The 18815-nt window shown below is 53.4% G+C and overlaps 7 protein-coding genes across 7 annotated transcripts; 1 reads left to right on the top strand and 6 right to left on the bottom strand.

Moving 5' to 3' along the window:
- Positions 1-23: 23 nt before the first annotated feature.
- Positions 24-1238, bottom strand: F5144DRAFT_633834 (uncharacterized protein; the record flags this gene model as incomplete). The annotated part of the gene is made up of 3 exons (XM_066792557.1): positions 603-1238; positions 100-494; positions 24-40 (listed from the first exon to the last, which is right to left on the bottom strand). The coding sequence occupies exons 1-3, from the start codon at positions 1115-1117 to the stop codon at positions 24-26; spliced, it is 927 nt and encodes a 308-aa protein (XP_066639200.1). The 5' UTR covers positions 1118-1238.
- Positions 1239-4128: 2890 nt separating this feature from the next.
- On the top strand, positions 4129-5960 carry F5144DRAFT_633835 (chaperonin 10-like protein). Its single transcript, XM_066792558.1, has 5 exons — positions 4129-4335; positions 4414-4646; positions 4713-4923; positions 4987-5465; positions 5531-5960. Exons 1-5 carry the CDS (start codon positions 4185-4187, stop codon positions 5807-5809), a joined length of 1353 nt encoding a protein of 450 aa, XP_066639201.1. The 5' UTR covers positions 4129-4184; the 3' UTR covers positions 5810-5960.
- A 1331-nt stretch (positions 5961-7291) lies between these two features.
- Positions 7292-9417, bottom strand: F5144DRAFT_596597 (uncharacterized protein; the record flags this gene model as incomplete). Its single annotated transcript, XM_066790816.1, has 4 exons — positions 7292-8235; position 8803; positions 8868-9184; positions 9261-9417. The coding sequence occupies 4 exons, from the start codon at positions 9415-9417 to the stop codon at positions 7292-7294; spliced, it is 1419 nt and encodes a 472-aa protein (XP_066639202.1).
- A 285-nt stretch (positions 9418-9702) lies between these two features.
- F5144DRAFT_587005 (uncharacterized protein) lies at positions 9703-10904 on the bottom strand. The gene is made up of 3 exons (XM_066789805.1): positions 10424-10904; positions 10159-10343; positions 9703-10094 (listed from the first exon to the last, which is right to left on the bottom strand). The coding sequence occupies exons 1-3, from the start codon at positions 10580-10582 to the stop codon at positions 10013-10015; spliced, it is 426 nt and encodes a 141-aa protein (XP_066639203.1). The 5' UTR covers positions 10583-10904; the 3' UTR covers positions 9703-10012.
- A 220-nt stretch (positions 10905-11124) lies between these two features.
- On the bottom strand, positions 11125-13816 carry F5144DRAFT_587007 (FAD binding domain-containing protein). The gene is made up of 5 exons (XM_066789806.1): positions 13504-13816; positions 13305-13385; positions 13099-13244; positions 12365-12990; positions 11125-12303 (listed from the first exon to the last, which is right to left on the bottom strand). The coding sequence occupies exons 1-5, from the start codon at positions 13592-13594 to the stop codon at positions 11460-11462; spliced, it is 1788 nt and encodes a 595-aa protein (XP_066639204.1). The 5' UTR covers positions 13595-13816; the 3' UTR covers positions 11125-11459.
- On the bottom strand, positions 13817-15967 carry F5144DRAFT_541918 (cytochrome P450; the record flags this gene model as incomplete). Its single annotated transcript, XM_066787179.1, has 3 exons — positions 13817-14822; positions 14878-15689; positions 15746-15967. The coding sequence occupies 3 exons, from the start codon at positions 15965-15967 to the stop codon at positions 14198-14200; spliced, it is 1659 nt and encodes a 552-aa protein (XP_066639205.1). The 3' UTR covers positions 13817-14197.
- An 860-nt stretch (positions 15968-16827) lies between these two features.
- On the bottom strand, positions 16828-18711 carry F5144DRAFT_498880 (uncharacterized protein; the record flags this gene model as incomplete). The annotated part of the gene is made up of 3 exons (XM_066786292.1): positions 16828-17727; positions 17803-18585; positions 18652-18711. The coding sequence occupies 3 exons, from the start codon at positions 18709-18711 to the stop codon at positions 16828-16830; spliced, it is 1743 nt and encodes a 580-aa protein (XP_066639206.1).
- Positions 18712-18815: the final 104 nt, after the last annotated feature.

Consider the following 18815-nt stretch of genomic DNA (forward strand, 5'->3'; position numbering starts at 1 on the left):
GCCCCCCATAAAGCCCAACAGCATCACGCTGCATTTTCTACTACCCGTTTGTTAGCCTCGTTTCATCAATAAAGAAGCACGGGGAGGACTCCGCCTTACCAGGCAACTCTTCTACAATCCGCTGCACGACCGCCTCGTACCCAGTAGGATCGTGATACAGCCAAAGGCCAGGGATCATGCGCGTGGCCCTGATGGCCCAGTATGTAAAAAATCCGCCAAACTGGTACGGGACCCTGAGTAGAAATGGGAGAGGGGCAGCGTCCTCCTCGGCGGTGATGTCTGGGCGCTCCACATCAAACTCGGCCGAGTTGGGGGTGCTATCCCCGGTGGCCCTATGAATGACGATGGGGATGCCCACGTGATGATATTGCCTGTCGTTGACAGTCCAGTTGGGGTGGGTGGCGGACATCTTTACGGGCAACGCCTGGGTGAAGCGATCCGGGATGGTGGGAATGGGGTCCCCGTCCATCTCGAGGCGGTAGAGGGTGATGCTACTGTTGTTGAAGTGCTGGCAGAACGCTGCGTTGCCGACGCGTGGCGATCCAAGTGTGAGACATTTGATGACGACTCCGGGCCATTGGGTCCTGCACTACAAGGCGCACAGCACGGCCAAAGCGGCACCAAGACTGTGGCCGCAGATCTCGATTTTTGTCGGCTGGCCTCTCGCCAAATTAAGAATGGCCGCGCGTAGCCTGTTGTCGTTGTCCACCAAGTTGTTGAAAGCGGCCAGAAAGCCCTCGTGAACCAGGACAGGAGATTGTTCCTCGGGGAGCCAGCTGACCTGGGTCATACGGAAAGCGACATCGGTCCAAACGTTCCCCCAGAAGCCCCACCACCGGGTCGGACTGACGAGGTCTTCGACGGTGAAAGGGAAATCGGTCCCCCTGAACGCAAGAACGACGCTGTTATCAGCCCTGAGGCCCAAGTGGACGTGTGTGTTGGGGGTGAGGAGTTTCAGTTTGTCCTTGAAAAATGGCGTGACGATCTCGAGCTTGCGGAACCTCACATCGCCGTGCAACTCGCCCGCTGCCGAACGGAATTGGGCGCCGTCATCATTCATGTATGCCCAGTGGGCGTATCGGACAAGATGATGGTACTGTTGTAGGATATGAGCCATGATGGCGTTTGGGTGTAAGGTTTGCTTGCTAGAAAATGTGAATGTTGAGTTCAGGCTTCGGGATTTGGAGGAAGCCAACTGCGAAAAGACAATTGTGAAAACCCTGGACTTTTGTTGGGAGATCGCGGGCGGGAGGCGGAAGGAGGAGGCTCCAACTTGGGAAGGGGTCAAGTGCAGGTGTGCTCTCATCACTGCCCAGGTAGGTACCTACCTAACAGGTAGCAAGTTCAACTGGACAGCCGGCGAGCTTCAATACTGGGGTGTTCTCCAAAAATCATATCATTTCAAGCATTCTATTTATTACAAGGCAAAAACGACTGGTAATCACTCACGCAAGGTGCCTCTGGTATAAACAAAAGGCAGGACGATCCGTGGGTAATTTGTTTGACGTAATCATCTTCGCCCACGTTCCGTGACAACGGGCATCCTCGTTCTCGCGGGGACCGGGGTTTTCGTTGCTGTGGGAATTGGCCTTTTCATCACCGGGGGCGGTTTCGAGTTATTTGCCGTTGCGGCCCGGTTCTTTTTTTTGTACTCCTTTTGGTTCTTTGTTCTTGTATCCCGGTGTTCCTTCCATTTCTGAAACCCCCCCACCGTACTTTCTTTTTGTGGCTGCGGTGCTACCCGTGTGTCGGGTCCCTTTTCTTGCTGTAACTGAAGTGCTTCCCGTGTGCGGGGCCAGCTTTCTTGCAGTGGCGGAGCTGTTGCTTCCAGTCTACCGAGTTCGAGATCAATCCATGGTTGCCCATACCTCGATTTTGTGGGTTCGGTGACCGTTTTCTGCACAGGAATTGTGTCGCGACGCCCCCATGTTGAGCAAAACAACCAGAGCACAGCCGCTATAATGATAGCACCAAGTAGGCACCCAAGGACCGTCATTCCGATCCCTAGACCCGAAAGTGTATTTCTCTTACCCAGCAATGAAACGCGGGTTGGCGTCAGGGACGCCATAATCTTTACTCCTTCCTCCAACATCGGCACCGGTAGGGTGGCGAACCAAGTTATTAGGAATTGCTAGGTAGGTCAGGTTGGTAGCGTTGAGGCAGGACTGGAATGGTTTGACGGGAGCGAAAACACGTTAAATGAAGGACAGTAAGGGCCAGAATTCGAGCGACTCAGGTCAGCAGTCTTTTATTATAATGCACACACACTTTCTCCCTCCATCAATCCACCAGGACTAACTGTAGCACCATGTAATTGCTAGTATGAGAAAGGGATTGTCCTGTTTCAAGGCCGCAATATGTGATGTGCTTTACATATAATAAAAGTAAAGACAAAGCTGCTCCGGAACAAGCCTTTTTAAAAGTTAGGCGTTGTAAATTATGAAAGGGAATTGGCTGGCCCTTGAAGCTTCCTGCACGCTTGAACGACCAGCTGAATCTGGCCGGGGTGAACGGGCCGGGGTAAGAGGGTTCTTCAGTACAATTCCACGAAAGAGATTTCAATATTCGAAAGACAAGCAATTGGTGTAGTGGTAATGCGTTGCAAACCGCGAAACACATGCTGAATTGACACAGTGGCGTTAACGATCACGTTCTGTCAGTCTATAGAGTCTTCGGCACCTTGGTTCGATTCCAAGCTGGGCGGCTTTCGAATGTTTTTTATATCCTTTTACTTTCGTTTAGTTCTCTGCTTTTTCTCTTTGGAGTGCCGGTTCCCCGTTCCTCCCAGTTCCCCTCCCTCTTAAATCTTGCAGTCTGCTTCCCGTCATGAGTTCAAGCTCAATCAACATTGCTGGATTTCGAGCCATCGCGTCTTTCTTAGAGTCCAGAATACATTTCCATCTGATATCGAAAGGGGGAAATCCCTGATAATTTCTGCCAAAATTTCGAGTTTGGTTTAATAGTTGGCTAGGTAGTCGACTTCTCTCATTCTTGCCTCACTTAATAACGTTTCCCAATGTCGATATCACGGTGAGCTTACGGGACAACCGATAATACCTTATTGTTGGAAACGACAACAACCAAGAGTCATCATGTCCTTTCCCGACGGGACCCAGCCAACATAATTGACGGCCTTGGCCATGTTCGGCAGTCCCTCTGGCAGGCAAATACCAAGTAAGAGTCACGCGCGTCACATCCCACAATGGCAAGTTCGAGTATGAGGAGGAGGAAAGATGGACTTGTTGCGACAAACCCATGGAAGAAACCGACGGTTACGCAGTGGGGGCTTCACATGATTTTGACTGAAAAGGCTGGACCTTCTGGGTCGTTTTGGCCTTCGGCTGTCGGTATACCTGTCATCCTATATGTCCATTGCTCTGGCACAGCTTCTTGTTACAGTTAGGTTGGCTTCAAAGAACACTTAGAACCATCAGCATGGTGTGGAGTTACGGTCAATTCTGATTTGATGGATTCAAGGTTGTTAGGAGCTTTGAGGAATTGTAATTATAAGGAGAGGTGGCGTTGGCAGGACGGGGAGGGGGTGTGTGGCCCCATGGTCCCATCTTCAAGTTTAAACCGTGACGTCGTCCCATCTTCAAACCATGACGTCATTACCCACAGAATCCAGAGTCCCAGACAGCAGCCGGATTCGAGCTGTTCACAGAGACGTATGTCGATCTTGACCGGACGTACCGTGTCGTGCCCATAGTGGGGTCGAGCATCAGAAAAAGTAGTGAAAGTACTGAGGTACAGAGGCAAAGTTCTGGTATACCCAGCTTCCCCCCCTTGCCCCCCACTCCTTCAACTTTCCGTTTTCTAGCAAGGTACCAATGACAGCTAGGGGGTTAAGGGGTCCACATCGTCATCGGCCTCCCGTGCTCGCCGTTTACCTGAATTCGTGGCTCCAACGCCCAATAAAAACGAACCGAGTTTCGCCAACTTCAGATGATGACGATGCTTGGCCCCTTACGTTCTAGTCAGCGCGGTTCAGCGCTGCAAGCACAACCAACCATTCATAGAAAAAGAGTGGTTTCAACATCGTAGAGTGCCACTTCGCGCCGTATTTGACGTAGCCATCAATCAATAACGTAGCCATCAATCAAGACCTGTATATCTTACAGCTACCAGTCCCAGGGATTTGTACTACTGTGCTTTCAAACCAAGCCCACCAAACCAGAACCGCAATGGCATCACAAGCAGCCTACATGGTCGAAAAGGCCATCGGACACGGAAAGGAGAACATCAAACAAGACGTTTCCAACTACGAAGGGAGTGGCGATCCAAACGAAAAAATGAAGGCATTGGTATGGCAGGGCAAGCAGAAGGTCGAAGTCGGTGCGTGGCCCCGGACACCGGACCCGAGGTTGAGGATACACTAGTTAGACACTGACACGAGTCGCCTTTCAACAACAGTTGAGGTTGCAAAACCCAGAATCTTGGAGGACCAGGATGTGATTCTGAAGGTCACTGGAACTACCGTCTGTGGGAGTGACTTGCACTTGCTTCACGGCGCCATCATCCAGATGAGCAAGGGCGACATCCTCGGACACGAGTTCTGTGGCGTCGTCGACCAAGTTGGACCGGCGGTGAAGAACATCAAGGTCGGAAAGCGATATGTCGCCGCCTTCCAGATTACGTGTGGAGAGGTAAACACCCGAATACAACCCACCCTCTTTTGCGTGGCCTACTGCTAACGGCTAGCTTGGGGACAGTGCTTCTATTGCAAGCAAAAGCTTTCCTCGCAGTGTGAGAAGACCAACTCCAACACAACCGCCAAGGCCATGTACGGCTCCCGCACGGCTGGCTTGTTTGGGTACTCGCATTTCACGGGCGGTTTCGCTGGCGGCCAAGCCGAATACGTGCGGGTACCGATCGCGGACGCCAACCTTCTAGAGATACCGGACGGTGTTCCAGATGAAAAGGGTACGTCTTTGCTACTAGTTACCTTGCGCATGTCACGCGTTTATCTTGTCTAACCGCGCCCAGCTCTTTACCTTTCCGATGTCCTTCCCACCGCCTACAACGCCGTCAAGGACACTGCTGTCTACCCCGGTGATCAAGTAGCCATCTTCGGTGCTGGGCCCATCGGTCAAATGGCCGGTGTCTTTGCTCTGGGGGAGGGTGCCAGCAAGGTCATTGTCATCGACACCGAACCCCGACTGTCTGCCATATCTCAACGCTGGCCCGCCGAACACAAGGACAAGCTCCAAGTACTCGACTACAAAAAGCTCAGCTTTGGCATTACGAACAAGGAGACAGTGGTCAGTAAGCTCAAGGAGCTGTGCGGCGGGCGCGGGCCAGACGTGGCCATCGAGTGCGCAGCCGGCGAGTATGCCAAGGGTTGGATGCACTGGCTGGAGATGTCGCTCGGTGCCGAGACGGACACCAGCGAGATCCTCAACGAGATGATCGAGGGCGTGAGGAATTACGGCCGGGCTGGAATCACGGGAGTGTATGTGGGATACGTAAGTGAAAAAAGAGTCTTATTTCTCCAGGTTGATTGATGATGCCTGTGCTGATGAGGGACAAGACCAACCACCTCAATGTGGGATCTTTGATGCAACGCGGTATTCGTCTAATCGGTAACGGCCAGGCCCCTGTCATGAAATACTGGGAGGGGCTTCTGTCCAAGATCCAACAAGGCGAACTAGACCCGACCCAGATGCTCTCACACCGCTTCCGCATCGATGATATCGACAAGGTCTACTACAAGTTTGACTCCAAGGAAGACAACATCCAGAAAGTCTTCGTGGAGACCAAGTTCTCCTTCCCACGGGCTGAGGGTACGCCGGAGTTGACCACTCTCTAACAAGGGAAAGGTCCACGGTGTGTTGAAGATGTTTTGTTATGACGTGAGTCGTTGTACATGGAAGTGTTACTAAAATGAAGCTGAGCGGTCGTTTTTGTCTACTGTACTGTTGAACTTTGTATAATAAATCTGAATAGTCCATAAATTGCCCATGACACGGGAGTTTGACCACGCATCGTTTTAAGAAACCAGCATCAGCTAGCGAGACGAATAGGTTTGCCCCCAGATCACACACCAACGGCGGTATCTGTACGGGCGGTACTACCAGGAGGATGGTAAGGCGCCTGAGCTTGCCTGAACCCGTCAAATGCTCAGCGACCACGATACGTTCCTGTTTCTCACCTTATGCTGTCCCCTTGCCACAATTACATGGGTTCCTTACCCTTCAAAATGGCACTGGCTAAAATACTCCCCAGCGTACTCCTCACATTCACAACAGAGCTCGGTGACTGGGACATGAAGATTGGAGAGAGCCCGAGAACCGGAAAGGGATGATAATATTAAGTAGGGGTTGGTATTGTTAGGTTTGGGGTTGAACGAGCAGAGTCACACTAAGGATATCGTCAGAAGGGTGAATCAGAATGAATGATTGTTGATACTTGGTTTCGGAGCCTTGCTTGTCAGCAACTATGCAAGCATCGGGGCTGACGCTTCAAGCATGCCGAATTAGACGTTAGGGCCGATGAGGAGGCCGAGGACTTGTGCGGCCAGAACCGTACAGAGGCAAACAAGGGAGGGAGGCATGTCCCAGAACCTCCTTGCGGGGCCCAGGAATTACAGTGAAGTTCCGTGGTTTCTTTACGTACGGTTTCAACTACATAGTAAATAGTGGTAAGGATCGTGATTCCCTTTATCTTCTCGGATGTTGCCACCAGGCAGCATCTCATCCCACCCCAGAATTTGCCGGGTTCCCGCTGCCACTTACGGCCGCAATCCGTTCAGTGCTTTCTGCAGGCGTTCCACGCCTACCCTCGCGCGGAGAAACCGAGATAAGTGACCGAGGCTGTGGATCATCCTTGAATCCCCCCTGAGCCCTCTAACAACGTTCTTTTTCGACGTGTTTTCGAGGTTACTCGCTTCTCCCCGCCTCACATCCCAATCACCACGACATAGCACCCGAGTGGGCTCTGACTCGAGAGCGAATGTCAGATCGGCTGCACATAGGCTGTCGCTAGACTTCCGCAACGCGTCGGGCGGTGGTCAGACTATGGCTAGGTAGACACCTGAGCCAAAGGGATGCTACTACTCTCGTTCGTTAGGTTGTCCCATGGAATTTGCGACACGCTTCCTCGGAAGACCGGGGACCACACTTACCATCGGTTGAGCACGGCGTGTCTGTCTGCGCGTGTAGGCTGTGAACCCCGCCGCCTTTTAACTGATCATGCCGCGCCAGACGCCACTGTCCTCAGGGTCTGAAGCGGAGAGTGAGCGTCGGCTGCGGTTATGTAAAGCTGTTTCGTGACCAATGTGCCGTGTTGCGCCCTAGTAGAGGTGCTCATCGAACACAAAGGTGTCGGCCAAGTAATCCGGCTCCACTTGCTGGGTCGATTGACTCGATTCTGTCTGGGAACGGCTTATGGCGATCCCCCGGATGGCCTCGGCCAATGACATATTGGACTGGGCTGACATGAGAAGCAGCCGTTTCGCCTCGTCTGTGGTTAACATGTCGACTGCTCCGGAGAGATCTGATGCAAGGCTTGTTGATGACTGTGAATGGGCATCGGCAGCCTCAGATGCATAAAAGGTAGTGGGGCAATCAGCTGCCAACACTAGCGATGTGATGTCGGCTAGCGGAACCCGAGGAGCATTGGCATTTCTCGTAAACTTGGTTCCATGCGGTGAGGCTGTGCCAAGAGACATCGACCTCCGTCGAGAGGGCGAGTAAGGTGACTGATGATCTAGGGTTGGGGAAGGCAATCCGTGTGATGCCTCAATGTTTTCAAGCCACAGCCCAACCCTGGTTCGATGTAGGTGGCTGGCGGGTTTGTTGACTTTGGCATCCGAGATCGAGTACTTGGACCCGGAGTTCCGGCGTATGTGTTGGGCCGCGCGGTTATTCCCAGGAACGATGGCAGGACGTTGAGGCCGAACGAAGTCAACTTGGATCGGGTGGCGAGCGAGGATGGAAGGAACTCGGGGAGAAGAAGCAGAACCCTGACCGTGGCGCGCATGGGGGGTGGCTTTGGTGGCCAAGATGGGGCTTGGAATGACCTTCATGGTGTAGACTTGTGAGAATCTCGGGGATACCACCCGCAATGGATTGTGGTTGTCAGAAAAAGTTGAGTAGTTGTGACATCGACAGGCTCCCAAAAGCTCGCAACTGACGCACATGGTCGAGCTATAAGACGCGTTCGGGTGTTCATACAGGGGTACGCGCTGCGGGGTCTGTTGTCTCACCCCACTTACTAAAAAAGGAAAGTTCGGACCTGTCATGGCGCGAAGAGGCAGGGAAAGTCTTGGCCCTGTGCCGCGCATTCTTCCCCATTCTTCCGTGAACAATAACATTGCAAAAACAGTTGTCAATTCCAAGTTGGTTGCCAAAGTGACACCACAATTCCATCATCAACTAATGGCCAATACAGCGACTTATTTCTCTCAAAGTAACAGCATAAAAACTCCTGAGATCAGGGAAATGGCTGCCACAACCATCCCACCGCTCTTGTCCCTCGTGCTCTGCGCCTTGTTCTCGTCCACCGACGCGTTTGGAGTCGAAGTTGGGGTGGAAATTGTCGTCGACGATGGGCAACTGTAACCCACGCCCGATGTGCTAAACAACCCCGACCGTCCATTTGACTCGCATGCCCAACCCCACGTGTCCGTTGAGTCTGTGACCGCTGCGGCAGCCGTCGATCCGATGCCTGCGCAAGCTGAGGGAAGTTCTTGGGACCCGAGTATTACAACATCGGAGATCCTGATGTTGGTTGAGTTGAAGCAATTGCGCTCGTTAACTTCGGGTACCTTGTCGTTGTCGTCGGTAAAGATGATGTCGGCACACTGTCATCGGTCAGCTCCATCCACCGAGGGACCGACGGCATCAATCCACTGCGGCTGCACTCACAGTGAACAATCCAGCGCCATGCTTTGCCGCTTCAATCACTTGAATCGTCGCAAGGTCTCCGCTCTTGACCTGCTTCCTCACATCATCAGGAAGCGTGAGCTGGGGAAGACAAACTGAGCCCGGATACGGGTTATCCGTTGGACCCTGGAGATGGAACTTGACGATGGGCTGTGAGTAATTCTCTGGCTGCTCGCCCAATCCAATGTTGATATATATCAACGCCGAAGCATGACCAGTAAACCAGCCTGGTTGGAACGCAACTGCACCACCCCCGATGGGCCAATGCGTGCGGTTTGTTGTAACGGGGAGCCCGCCGCCTAGGTTAGGGATATCAAGGATCGTCAGTAAGCCATCGCCATCCCCATCACCAAGGGTCCGCCAGTATGTACGTACACGGATACATCCATTGCATCCCAAATGGAAACTCGTCAGTGCGGCCTAGGTTATTACCCCTCCAGCCTGGATAGGTTATGACGACATGACCCTGAGTGAGGCCCGCCAATTGCAGGCACAGCGCCAGAGCCAAGTTTTGTGAGATTCGATTCGACATGTTGTAGGCATGTACGACGGGCACGCATGGTTCAGCTCTTTGATGATGTTTCCAACAAAACCTGCTCGGCCCGGCTCCGGGCACTGTTCCTCTTATGGGCAACGGATTTCAACGAGTGTAATTACACTCCATGATAGGCTGTGCCGCACTATTGCAGAAGCATGGGTGCGCTCTGGCAGGTTACATCCCGATGGTCCTTGTTAAATGCAGGAAAACGCCAGCGGCAACTCAATCCCGATCGTTAAGTCCGAGAGACACCTACCAAGCAACGTGATACGGATGATTCACTCAGAGACTCGGACTTGGGACTCGGACATGAAGAGAAGCATGAATATTTGCAACATGTATCTCCAAAAGGCCGCGCTAAATAATCCGACAGATCAAGGCCACAAGTATTTCCTGGCTCCTTAATAATGAAGAAAATGAAATAAAACAAATAGCTTCTCTCCCCATTCCCCTTTCCTAGGGCGTTTAGAAAGCATCCATCATTATTATTTATTTATCATTGCCTTGGTCTCGTAGATCCTTGGCACCTTGTTGTTAGGCCAGGAGCACGGAACTGCTGTGTACCTCCTTGGATGGCTGGGTTCTGACCTTAGACGACGGCCCGCGAACGAACACCAGTCCGGTAGAAACCGTAGTGCCAATCGTAAAGAATGTTGAAAAAGAGGAAGAAGCTGCAGTACCTGTCAGCACCACTTCCAAGCCAGTCAAATTCCTATCATCAAAAATGACACTCACAATGCAATGAAACTGAAGGCCTCAACCGCGAGCAGCAGGTTGGAGTGACTATTGCTCCAGTCGGAAGCGGTGAAGGAGACGGCGACGATCCAAAGGTACGAGAAGATCAAGTTGAAAAGGAGAATGAAGCCTGGCGAGACGACGAGGAAGAAAGCCAAGGGGAAGAACGCCGTCGTGAGAACAGACTGTCAAATATCGGGGTTAGTCACTGTTCGCCCATTCCTCACAGGCTGTGAACCGTAGAACTTAGTATCCCACGACGTACAATCACAAGTTCGTAGATGATATGGTCTCCGCCCCATCCGAGTGAGACGAGGTAGGCAAGAATACCCATCACGATCACGGCCGAAACCCATACTAGCGCGCTGCTCGCAAGCAAGAAAGTGGTGAGCCCTGTGCGGGCGCGAGTGTCTCCGTGGACCATGGTGTATGATCGGGCGCTGCCGCCTGCTTTAGCAATGATAGGAGTTGGGTCGGAGAATATGGGGGCGTCAGTGGTGTTGAGAGTTTACTGGCAATGGCATGGAATTGTTGGACGGCCCGGGGAGCAAGTCCTCGAAGATGACCCTTTATATCACTTGCACCCATTTTATTGGCTATGACGCCTTTTCCAGTTTTGCCTTGACATCGCGCACTTGTGATGGACGCATGACAACCCACGTCAGATATTGCATGTTGGGCGAATAACGGCGAAGATCATTTGGATGGCGGGTGGTGGCCCAGACGTGAATCTGCCAAGATTTTATGCCATGGTCGCCACTGGAAACACCACTCATGTGGTGCAGGATAAGTGCCGCTGACGGCATTCGCTACCCCATTGGTGTACCAATCCAAGGTGGTGCAAGGCTCGGGTGTCGCCAACGGTTGGGCGAATGAAGTCTAGCCAAGGGAGCATCGTCGACGTCATGATACAGCCAAGACATCGACCAAACACATTCAGGTCCCGTGGTTTCCGACCTTGTTATCAAATGGTCGAGCAAAACCAAGGAAGCGAGCAGGCGAGGTATGAGAAATTGCATGTTGCGTAATTGCGTGGTGGTTTTCACAAAACTGCGATTTGACATAATACACTAGATCCATGTGGCGACAGCCAAGGGGTTGCGTTATGTTGGATATCCTTTACAAATCGAGTATTCTGTACCAATTAGGTATCCAACGAAACCTTCCAAGCCCCTCATGCACCGTCCTTCCCGAGGAGCTCAATGATCTTCAACGACTTAGTTGCCTCATGAAGTCCAATATATCGAGTGTCACAATGAACATTCCTTTCTAATTCCCAACCTTGACCCGTCCTACAAGTTCTATAACGCGAGGATTGTCCTCATCACCTCCTCAAGCTTCTTTTCTGGGTCCGCACTCATGCCACGCGACCTCCACGCTACAAATCTATCAGGGCGAACCAAGACGCACCCATTTTCATCCACCTCGCGCTTTTTGGCCCAGTCGAAATAGACATCTTCAAAGTCCTGCCTCCAACCGATCGAGTACGCGACGATTTCGACCCCTGTGGTTACGAAAACGGACCGAGCGGCATCCTTCCACTGTTGCCCCCCCGAGCCGGTCAGCAAACAGAAGCGGCCGTGTCCCGCCAAGTCAATGGTTGAGATCGGCTTGGTGGGAAGTCGTTTGTTAAGCCAGACGTGGGGCAGGCGGCGGCCGGGGTACGTCGTGATCTGGTGTGTCTTGACTTTGCATGCCCCTTCGGGCAGGACCGGCGGCGGGCCCTGGTCGGTCAGGTACACGGCATCCGATTCGTAGCGCTGGTTCATTTCGATGCCGAGGCCGTGGAACTCGGTCGTGGTATTTTCAATGGCCTCCTGGAAAGCTTGTCTTCTTTTGTGGCCCTTCTCGCCCTGGTCGTCGAACTCTGCTAGGATCTCGAGGCGTTTAGCCTCGTCGGTCTCGAGAACCCCCATCGCCTGCTGCCATTGGATATGATCCCGGAGGCCTTGGTTCGCCCGGGTGATGATATCCACCCCGACAGGCTGGCGTTCCTTGCTAAAAGATTCCAGCAGTTGCGGCCCTGCCTTGCCGGACATGACGTAGTCAATCTTCCACGCGAGGTTGAAAGCATCTTGGATACAGGTATTAGATCCTAGGCCGTTGAACGGCGGATGCCGATGCACTGCGTCACCGAGGCAGAAACTAGTTCAAGATAAGTCAGCAAGGGGGCGAGCAGAGGCGGGCCTGGAGTCTCAAGACTCACACGTTGCCATCAGAGTAATGCTCGGCCACGATTTCGTTGATCCACCATTTACTGGCGTGCAATAGTTCAACTTTGACCGAGTCATCCCCAATAAGTTCCTTCACCCTCTCCAGGTACTCCTCGTTGGTCGCGTCCATTGCATCCGCGGCCAGGTCAGCACCGGGGGCAGGGAGGAAGATGAACATCCACTCGTTCCACGGCCGCACCATGCGAACAACGGCGGCCCATCCCCAAGGAGGGGTATTCATCTCCTCGGGACGGAACACCCAGTGCAAGTTGCCGATACGGTTCGCGATAAAATGTGACATGTCTGCTTTCACCAGGACGTTCAAAGCCAGCCCCTGCCCGGGCTTCTTGATGAGCGGGATCTTTAGCTCACGGACGACCTGGCTCCTAGCACCATCGCAACCAAACAAGTACCGAGAATGGATCTTGTATGTCTTTTGGGTCAGTTCGTCAAGGACCTCCGAGATGACGAGGTCTGGAGACGGCCGAGTGAGGCCGATCAGTTTTGTGTTGAACCGAAGCGTCCAGCCTTCATGGATTGCCCTCTTGGTAAGGATTGGCTCCAGCAGTGTTTGGGGTAGGTCGACATGGTTGCAAGGGCTAGCCGCCTCATAGTCACCCTAGCTCGTCGTGTCAGTGTGGTGACGTACTTCGGAGAGACGGAGTCGAGGGTTGCACCGCATTCCGATTGCGACTCGGCCAGGCAGTGTCCCGGGCTGGTCCCTTACTTTATGTTTTGGGTCGTGACCCCACGAGTACACTCTGGCAAACTCCTCCCCAGCCATACTACGGCACCATCTGGTATGTGCCATGTTGTGGCTAGGCGTGGCAACGTCCAGACAGTCCCGCTCAAGGCCGACATCCCGCAAACATTCTACCCCAATCATTGTTAGCTAAAGCTGATTCGAGTTTGTTGCTGGCCTAGATTACACACCAAGTCCGGCCATGTTTGTAATATGAGCACGTGGTGTCTCTGCCGTGCCCGGCGCCGCGGCGATTAGGATACCCTTTCTGCCTGCATTAAAGACAGTGTTAGAAACACATCAGTTTCTCGCAAGACCCAGATTAAGTGCCTGCACGCGGACACACAGACTTCTCCCCGCCCAAGCCACCGGGGAGGTACCCGAACATACCATGAGCGGCAAGGAAGCAAGCAAGGGAGGCTCCAGCGGGACCTGCCCCTACGATCAAAAGATCGGTCTTCACAACCGCCTCGTCCGCCATCTCCAATGCTAAGGTCCGTCGGCTGGTTTCCGCTATGTTAAGACCTGTTTACAGCAGCCGAATATGGAAACAACCAGGGAATGAAATACTAATCGTATGTCTTCAGGGTTCGCAGGGCTCGGAGGGCAAAGAATTGAGCTTGTAGTTCGTGGATGAAGACAAGTCCCCTGACTCAGCCATGACAAAACCGGGTCTTCCCTCCACTCGATAAAACCAAACGGCGAATACCCCGTTTTTTCCACAACCTACCAATGAACGCACAAAACAAGAACCCCGCGCAATTTATGGAGTGCGGGGAGGTGGGCTCGGCGGTGTGCAGCTGGGGATGATCCTGACACAGGGAGCTGTCAGACTCGTGAGGGGATGTTTACCACGAAGCATATCGTTACCCGGGAGTAAGGGAGAGAGGGGGTTTTACCCCTTGGCCAACCAACAGTGTGTTTACTGCCTCAGCAGCCTTGACGTTTTCAACAACAAATGAAGGAAGAAGGATCCTTTGGACCTTGATGAGTTGCGATCTCAACCTTGCGGCATTTTTTGAGTGATGGAAGATTGACCATATTTTCACATTTCTGCTGTGGTAAAACCACAAAAGAATTCCTGTCAATCCACACGATCCAGAGGCCGCATCCTCAAGTACATGCCGTGTTCGGGCTTGATAGTGATAACTCCCCTGGGAACAACCTTTGACTCATCCATAGCCAGGTCCCACGAAAAGGTTGTCACCAGCGCCGCGAGCAGACACCGCATCTCGGCCTTTGCAAACTCCTGGCCGATGCAACTCCGCGGCCCCTGCAGGAAGGTCAGGAAGTCATAATTGCTCTTGGCACCACCGTGCCGATTCGTCTTCCCGTCATCGGCGTTGATCCATCTCTCGGGACGGAAGGCGCCCGCATCCGGACCCCAGATCTCGGGCGAGCGGTTGATCTGCCAGATGGAGATGACCATCTCAGTGCCCTTTGGAATGAACTGCTCCCCTATGCTGGTGTCGCGGAGCGCCTCACGCATGGTCACTGGGACGGTGGGGTATAGCCGCAGCGTCTCATGCATGATGCCGTTCAGGTAGGGCATTTGCTTGAGTAGACCGGTAAGGTCAGCTGAAGGCTCGCCGGAAATGGGATCTTTCCCGAGTGCCTCCGTGACCTCGTCCCGTAGTTTCTTTTGGATTTCGGGATGCTTGGCAAGGAGGTACGCTGACCAGGTGAGGGCCGAGGCTGTGGTTTCGTGACTAGGAGACATGGGTCAGTAGCGAAGTGGGAATTGCGTTCAATGATTTGACATACCCTGCAGCCAGGAAGGTGAGAAGCTGGTCTTTGAGGACCTCGTCGTCAAAGTTGTTGGACTTGATCAGAAGGGACAAGATGTCGAAGTGGTCATCATCCTTCTGGACGATTGCGTGCCTCTTCTCCTTGATCAGATCTCTGCAGATGTTGTCAAGTGATGTGGTCAGGTAAACGAAGAGCTTGTTCATCTTCCACGGCAGCAGCCTGATGAGGGAGAAGCCAAAAGCCAGGTTCAAGGCGGAGAATACGATCTTCTCCCGGTCCGGTTCCAGCAGTTCCTCATACAGTTCCTGAAGAGGATCGCTCGATTTCTCCACCGCGTTTATCTCACGACCCATACCGGCAATACCGATGATGTCGAGAGTGACTTTGCTAGCCCATCCAGTCAATTCGAGCACGGCCGAGCCCTTTGACTCACTGGTGGCGCCGTTGGCAATCTCGCTTCGGAGTCTTCTGGTCAAGATGCCGGCCTTGGTCCACATCATGGGGTACAGATCCGTTATGTGCCGGGCGTGGAAAGCAGGCAAGGTGTTTTTACGGAGGAACTTATGCTTGTCCTCTTCCAGGGTGATGAGGCCTTCCCCAATGACGAGGCGCAAAAACGAAGCGATCCTCCTCGGTTTGGCGAAGTCGTAGCATTTGTGCGAAAACAGGTCGGCCAGCAGCCGAGGTTTAGCGACGAGGATATGTCGCCTGAAAGCATCCAAGACGACCAAATCTTGATCCGGATACCGTTTGACTAGGTCAAGGAACAGGTCTCCAGCAGGCCCTTCTTTGACGAGGAGGGTCCGATAAGCAGCGCTGATGATTGCCTGCAAAGAACTTGGTGAGCATTCTCTGGGAACAAATCCCTTCGGGGTTCACTTACTTTTGGTCCTGGGATTCGCCGAAGAGGGCTGAAGAGGTTGGGATACAGGAGTGCCCAAAAAACGATTCCCAAAACATAGTTGACCAGGATTGTGCTGACGATGGCTGTGAACCCATCATGTAAACCGAAGTGGTCTGGCAGTAACTTGACAATTACAAGATATTCAACGGCCCCAGCGATGGTAAGGCCAGGAAGGCTAAAAATACGGGAAGCAATAGCCATGATGTGCGCCGCGAGTGCTAGTTAGAAAGGGGGTGAGACTGCCAGCGGAGTTCCATCGAGGAGAAAGACACAACAGTGGTGATGATGTTTGCCTGGCGAAGGGAGGGTACGAGCAGAGTTTAATATGGACTTGTTCGGGGGTAACTTAGGAATGGTATTGGGAAGAATGAACCAAGTAAGGCCAACTGCTAGTTTCTACCCGCTTGCTGACTCCCGCGACGCGCGTTCGATGGGGAAGGGAGAATAGTTGCCAACGGCGGGAAGCCGCCTCCACAACGAAGAAGCATCACGCAGTGGAGTGTACATACAAGTTCATCCCCGGATGCCGCTGCTTGTGTCGATCAAAGTGTCCTGGAAGCCCCACTTGGACTTCGGAAAGGAGAGCATGTCCTTCGTCCCAGGATTTTGGATTACGACGCTACCCCAGCTCGCGCAGGTCGCAAGCACCATCCCCATTCAGCTTAGTGTGCGAGGTTGAGACATTCTCCGCGGAACGGGTAGAGCCACGCGACGGTTGTGATCGATCCTTCGGGACGGAGCCGAGGAGCTACCGCCTGCAAAGAAGATAACGAGGCGTGCCGCAAATGAACCTCACGCTTGTGTTGCTTGGGATTTGCGGCATTTGCCTAGTCACCTACCAGATCGCGTCCCGGGGGGGGGGGGGGGGGGGGGGGTTCTACTTGCTCCCTAGGGACTCAGGTCGTACTTTGACCATCACTTGTGATTAGGTACCTAAATCGTAGAGACAACGAATACAATAAACCCGCGGATTAACATCGTGTTAGTTAAATAAAGCTGGAATGACAGAGACCCAAATTTGTTCCCAATCCAAGTGGAAGGCGAAAACACATGATCCCAAGTCAAGAGCCGATGATGTATCCGAAATCCAGCACTGGGTTTCCACCTTGCGCTGGACCCGTCACTGCAGGTTGTGGTGGAGTGCCTACCACAGGACAAAGAGTGTCTTCTGCCGAGCCGGGACTCCATCCCGCGGTCGGGTGTATCCACGAACGCAACGAGATCTGTTGCTGTGCCCATTTGGTTTTATTGATATCCTCATCCCCCACGACTACCGCGGCTCGAATCCCGATGCCGGCGTTAAGCCGAGCCAAAATCTCCGTCGCCTTTATGCTCTGATCTGGTGTCACGTACGCGCAGGATGACACCAGCCGAATCGAATGAACGATGACTATGGCGGCAGCCCCGTCGTGGGGGACGGTCCCGGGGAGTCCACCAGGAGCAACATCGCCAAGTGCGTATGGCACGGTCGCGAGGATGTCGTCTATCACAGTGGCGACATCCATCTCAAGAAATGGGAGATACTCGCCCAACATCCCCCCGACACCGCCCCCTTGCTCTTGTTGATAGTGGTGCGTGATCATGCTCATCAGCAAGATGAGACGCGCAGACCGGATCAAAATGATAGTGCAAGCCGTTTCGACGTCGTAGTGCGTCGTCCCAGATGCAACCTGACCCAGTGCCGTCGGCGACCCGAGCCCCTTGAACATGCTCTGCCAATAATCTGCTGCTTCGATATCCCAACGATGGAAGTCGTCCAGCGTCTCAGAGCACTTTTGTATCACGGATAATTGTTCCTCGGCATCGAGATAAACACTCCCTGAGAGCAGCTGATGTCGGAGCACCAGCGTCTTGGACATCATGCCGAGAGCGCGCAGTAGGGGATCGAAGACGCCCCAGGCGCTAGCAATGGCCCCTGGGTCGACATACCTGTCATCGTCATGTGTGAAGGAGTAGACATGCTGCCAAAGCGTCAATACGGCCTCCTAACAGCGTGCCCAGCAGCTGGGCTGACATGGAAGCGCGCCAGAACTTACCAACCGAATGAGAGCTAAGAAGAGGAGCTCTGCTCCCCGACTGGTCGCAATCTGCTCTAGCCCTCGTTTCTCCACGAGGTAGTAAAGCCCAGGAGCGTGCTCGCGGGCGCCACCGGCTTGTTCGCCGCAGATGTCGTTTAGCATGCAGAGGAGCAACACCGACGTTATGACTTTGTCATCGGTGGCTTGCTCTTCGGATTTCATGAGGTCTTGCAACATCCGGATGGCGCGGCTATAATTCTCGTATGACTGAACGCGGAACTTTTGGCCGCCAAATTTGTTGTACGCCGCCATTTGGGCGACGCTGAGGGTGGCCACTTCCAGAAGGCCATGGCTGTGGGAGTCGTACAGGCTGGGGAGGAAGCTCAGATGACCCGGGAAGCCATCCTCTCGGTTTGGTGAGACGAAACGATGGATAAAATAGAACAGTGAGACGTTGTCGTAGCAAGGATCTGGTGCGCGAGGAAGAGCCTGGACCAAAGGAAGATTCCCGATGCCTCGTTGCTGCTGCCGTTCCGGTGTGTGACGCAGCGATAGTATGGGCGGTTGTTTGCGCCGTTGTCGTTGCTCACCGCCCTTCCCTGTCACTCCGACCTGCTGGGAACTTTTGCGTCTCGGGGCCTTGTCCTGCTGTTCTTGTTTGCATTCCTGCGCCGCCGCTGGACCAGCAGCCGCGACAGAGACGAGACTTGAGCGGTGTCGAAACTGAAACTGATCCGTGTATCCAGTGCATGGTTTACCGTAGATTGCGCAGCGGCGACATGATGGTCTGGTTTCGTCGCACTTTTAGCCATTGGCAGTTAGTCCCTCCATCGGGCGGGTCAGGGGGGAGCATCCAACACCACCAACCTTTACTTTCCGCTGGCGACAGCGCAAACAACCCCTGCTAAAGTGTCCTGGAAATACCATCGTTCCCAGCTCAAAGCAGACGCGGAGCCGGAAGCGGGTGATATGGAACCGCTGCAATGCCGAATGGTGGAGGAGGTGGGAGAATATTGGGCCGAGTACAAATC

The sequence above is a fragment of the Chaetomium tenue genome (genome assembly GCF_020726465.1).
Source record: "Chaetomium tenue strain MPI-SDFR-AT-0079 chromosome Unknown F5144scaffold_7, whole genome shotgun sequence".
NCBI classification, from domain to species: Eukaryota; Fungi; Ascomycota; class Sordariomycetes; order Sordariales; family Chaetomiaceae; genus Chaetomium; species Chaetomium tenue.

Excerpts from the sequence above, each read along its gene's own strand:
- F5144DRAFT_633835 (XM_066792558.1), top strand. The coding sequence starts at position 4,185 with ATGGCATCACAAGCAGCCTACATGGTCGAAAAGGCCATCGGACACGGA. Across the intron at positions 4,924-4,986 it reads CGGTGTTCCAGATGAAAAGG|CTCTTTACCTTTCCGATGTC; the intron begins GTACGTCTTTGC and ends AACCGCGCCCAG. Across the intron at positions 5,466-5,530 it reads CGGGAGTGTATGTGGGATAC|ACCAACCACCTCAATGTGGG; the intron begins GTAAGTGAAAAA and ends ATGAGGGACAAG.
- F5144DRAFT_587005 (XM_066789805.1), bottom strand. The coding sequence starts at position 10,582 with ATGGTCCACGGAGACACTCGCGCCCGCACAGGGCTCACCACTTTCTTG. Across the intron at positions 10,344-10,423 it reads TCATCTACGAACTTGTGATT|TCTGTTCTCACGACGGCGTT; the intron begins GTACGTCGTGGG and ends GATATTTGACAG. Across the intron at positions 10,095-10,158 it reads GCCTTCAGTTTCATTGCATT|CTTCTTCCTCTTTTTCAACA; the intron begins GTGAGTGTCATT and ends CAGGTACTGCAG.
- F5144DRAFT_587007 (XM_066789806.1), bottom strand. The coding sequence starts at position 13,594 with ATGGCGGACGAGGCGGTTGTGAAGACCGATCTTTTGATCGTAGGGGCA. Across the intron at positions 13,386-13,503 it reads TTGCTTCCTTGCCGCTCATG|GCAGAAAGGGTATCCTAATC; the intron begins GTATGTTCGGGT and ends TCTTTAATGCAG. Across the intron at positions 12,991-13,098 it reads GTCACGACCCAAAACATAAA|GGTGACTATGAGGCGGCTAG; the intron begins GTAAGGGACCAG and ends ACGACGAGCTAG.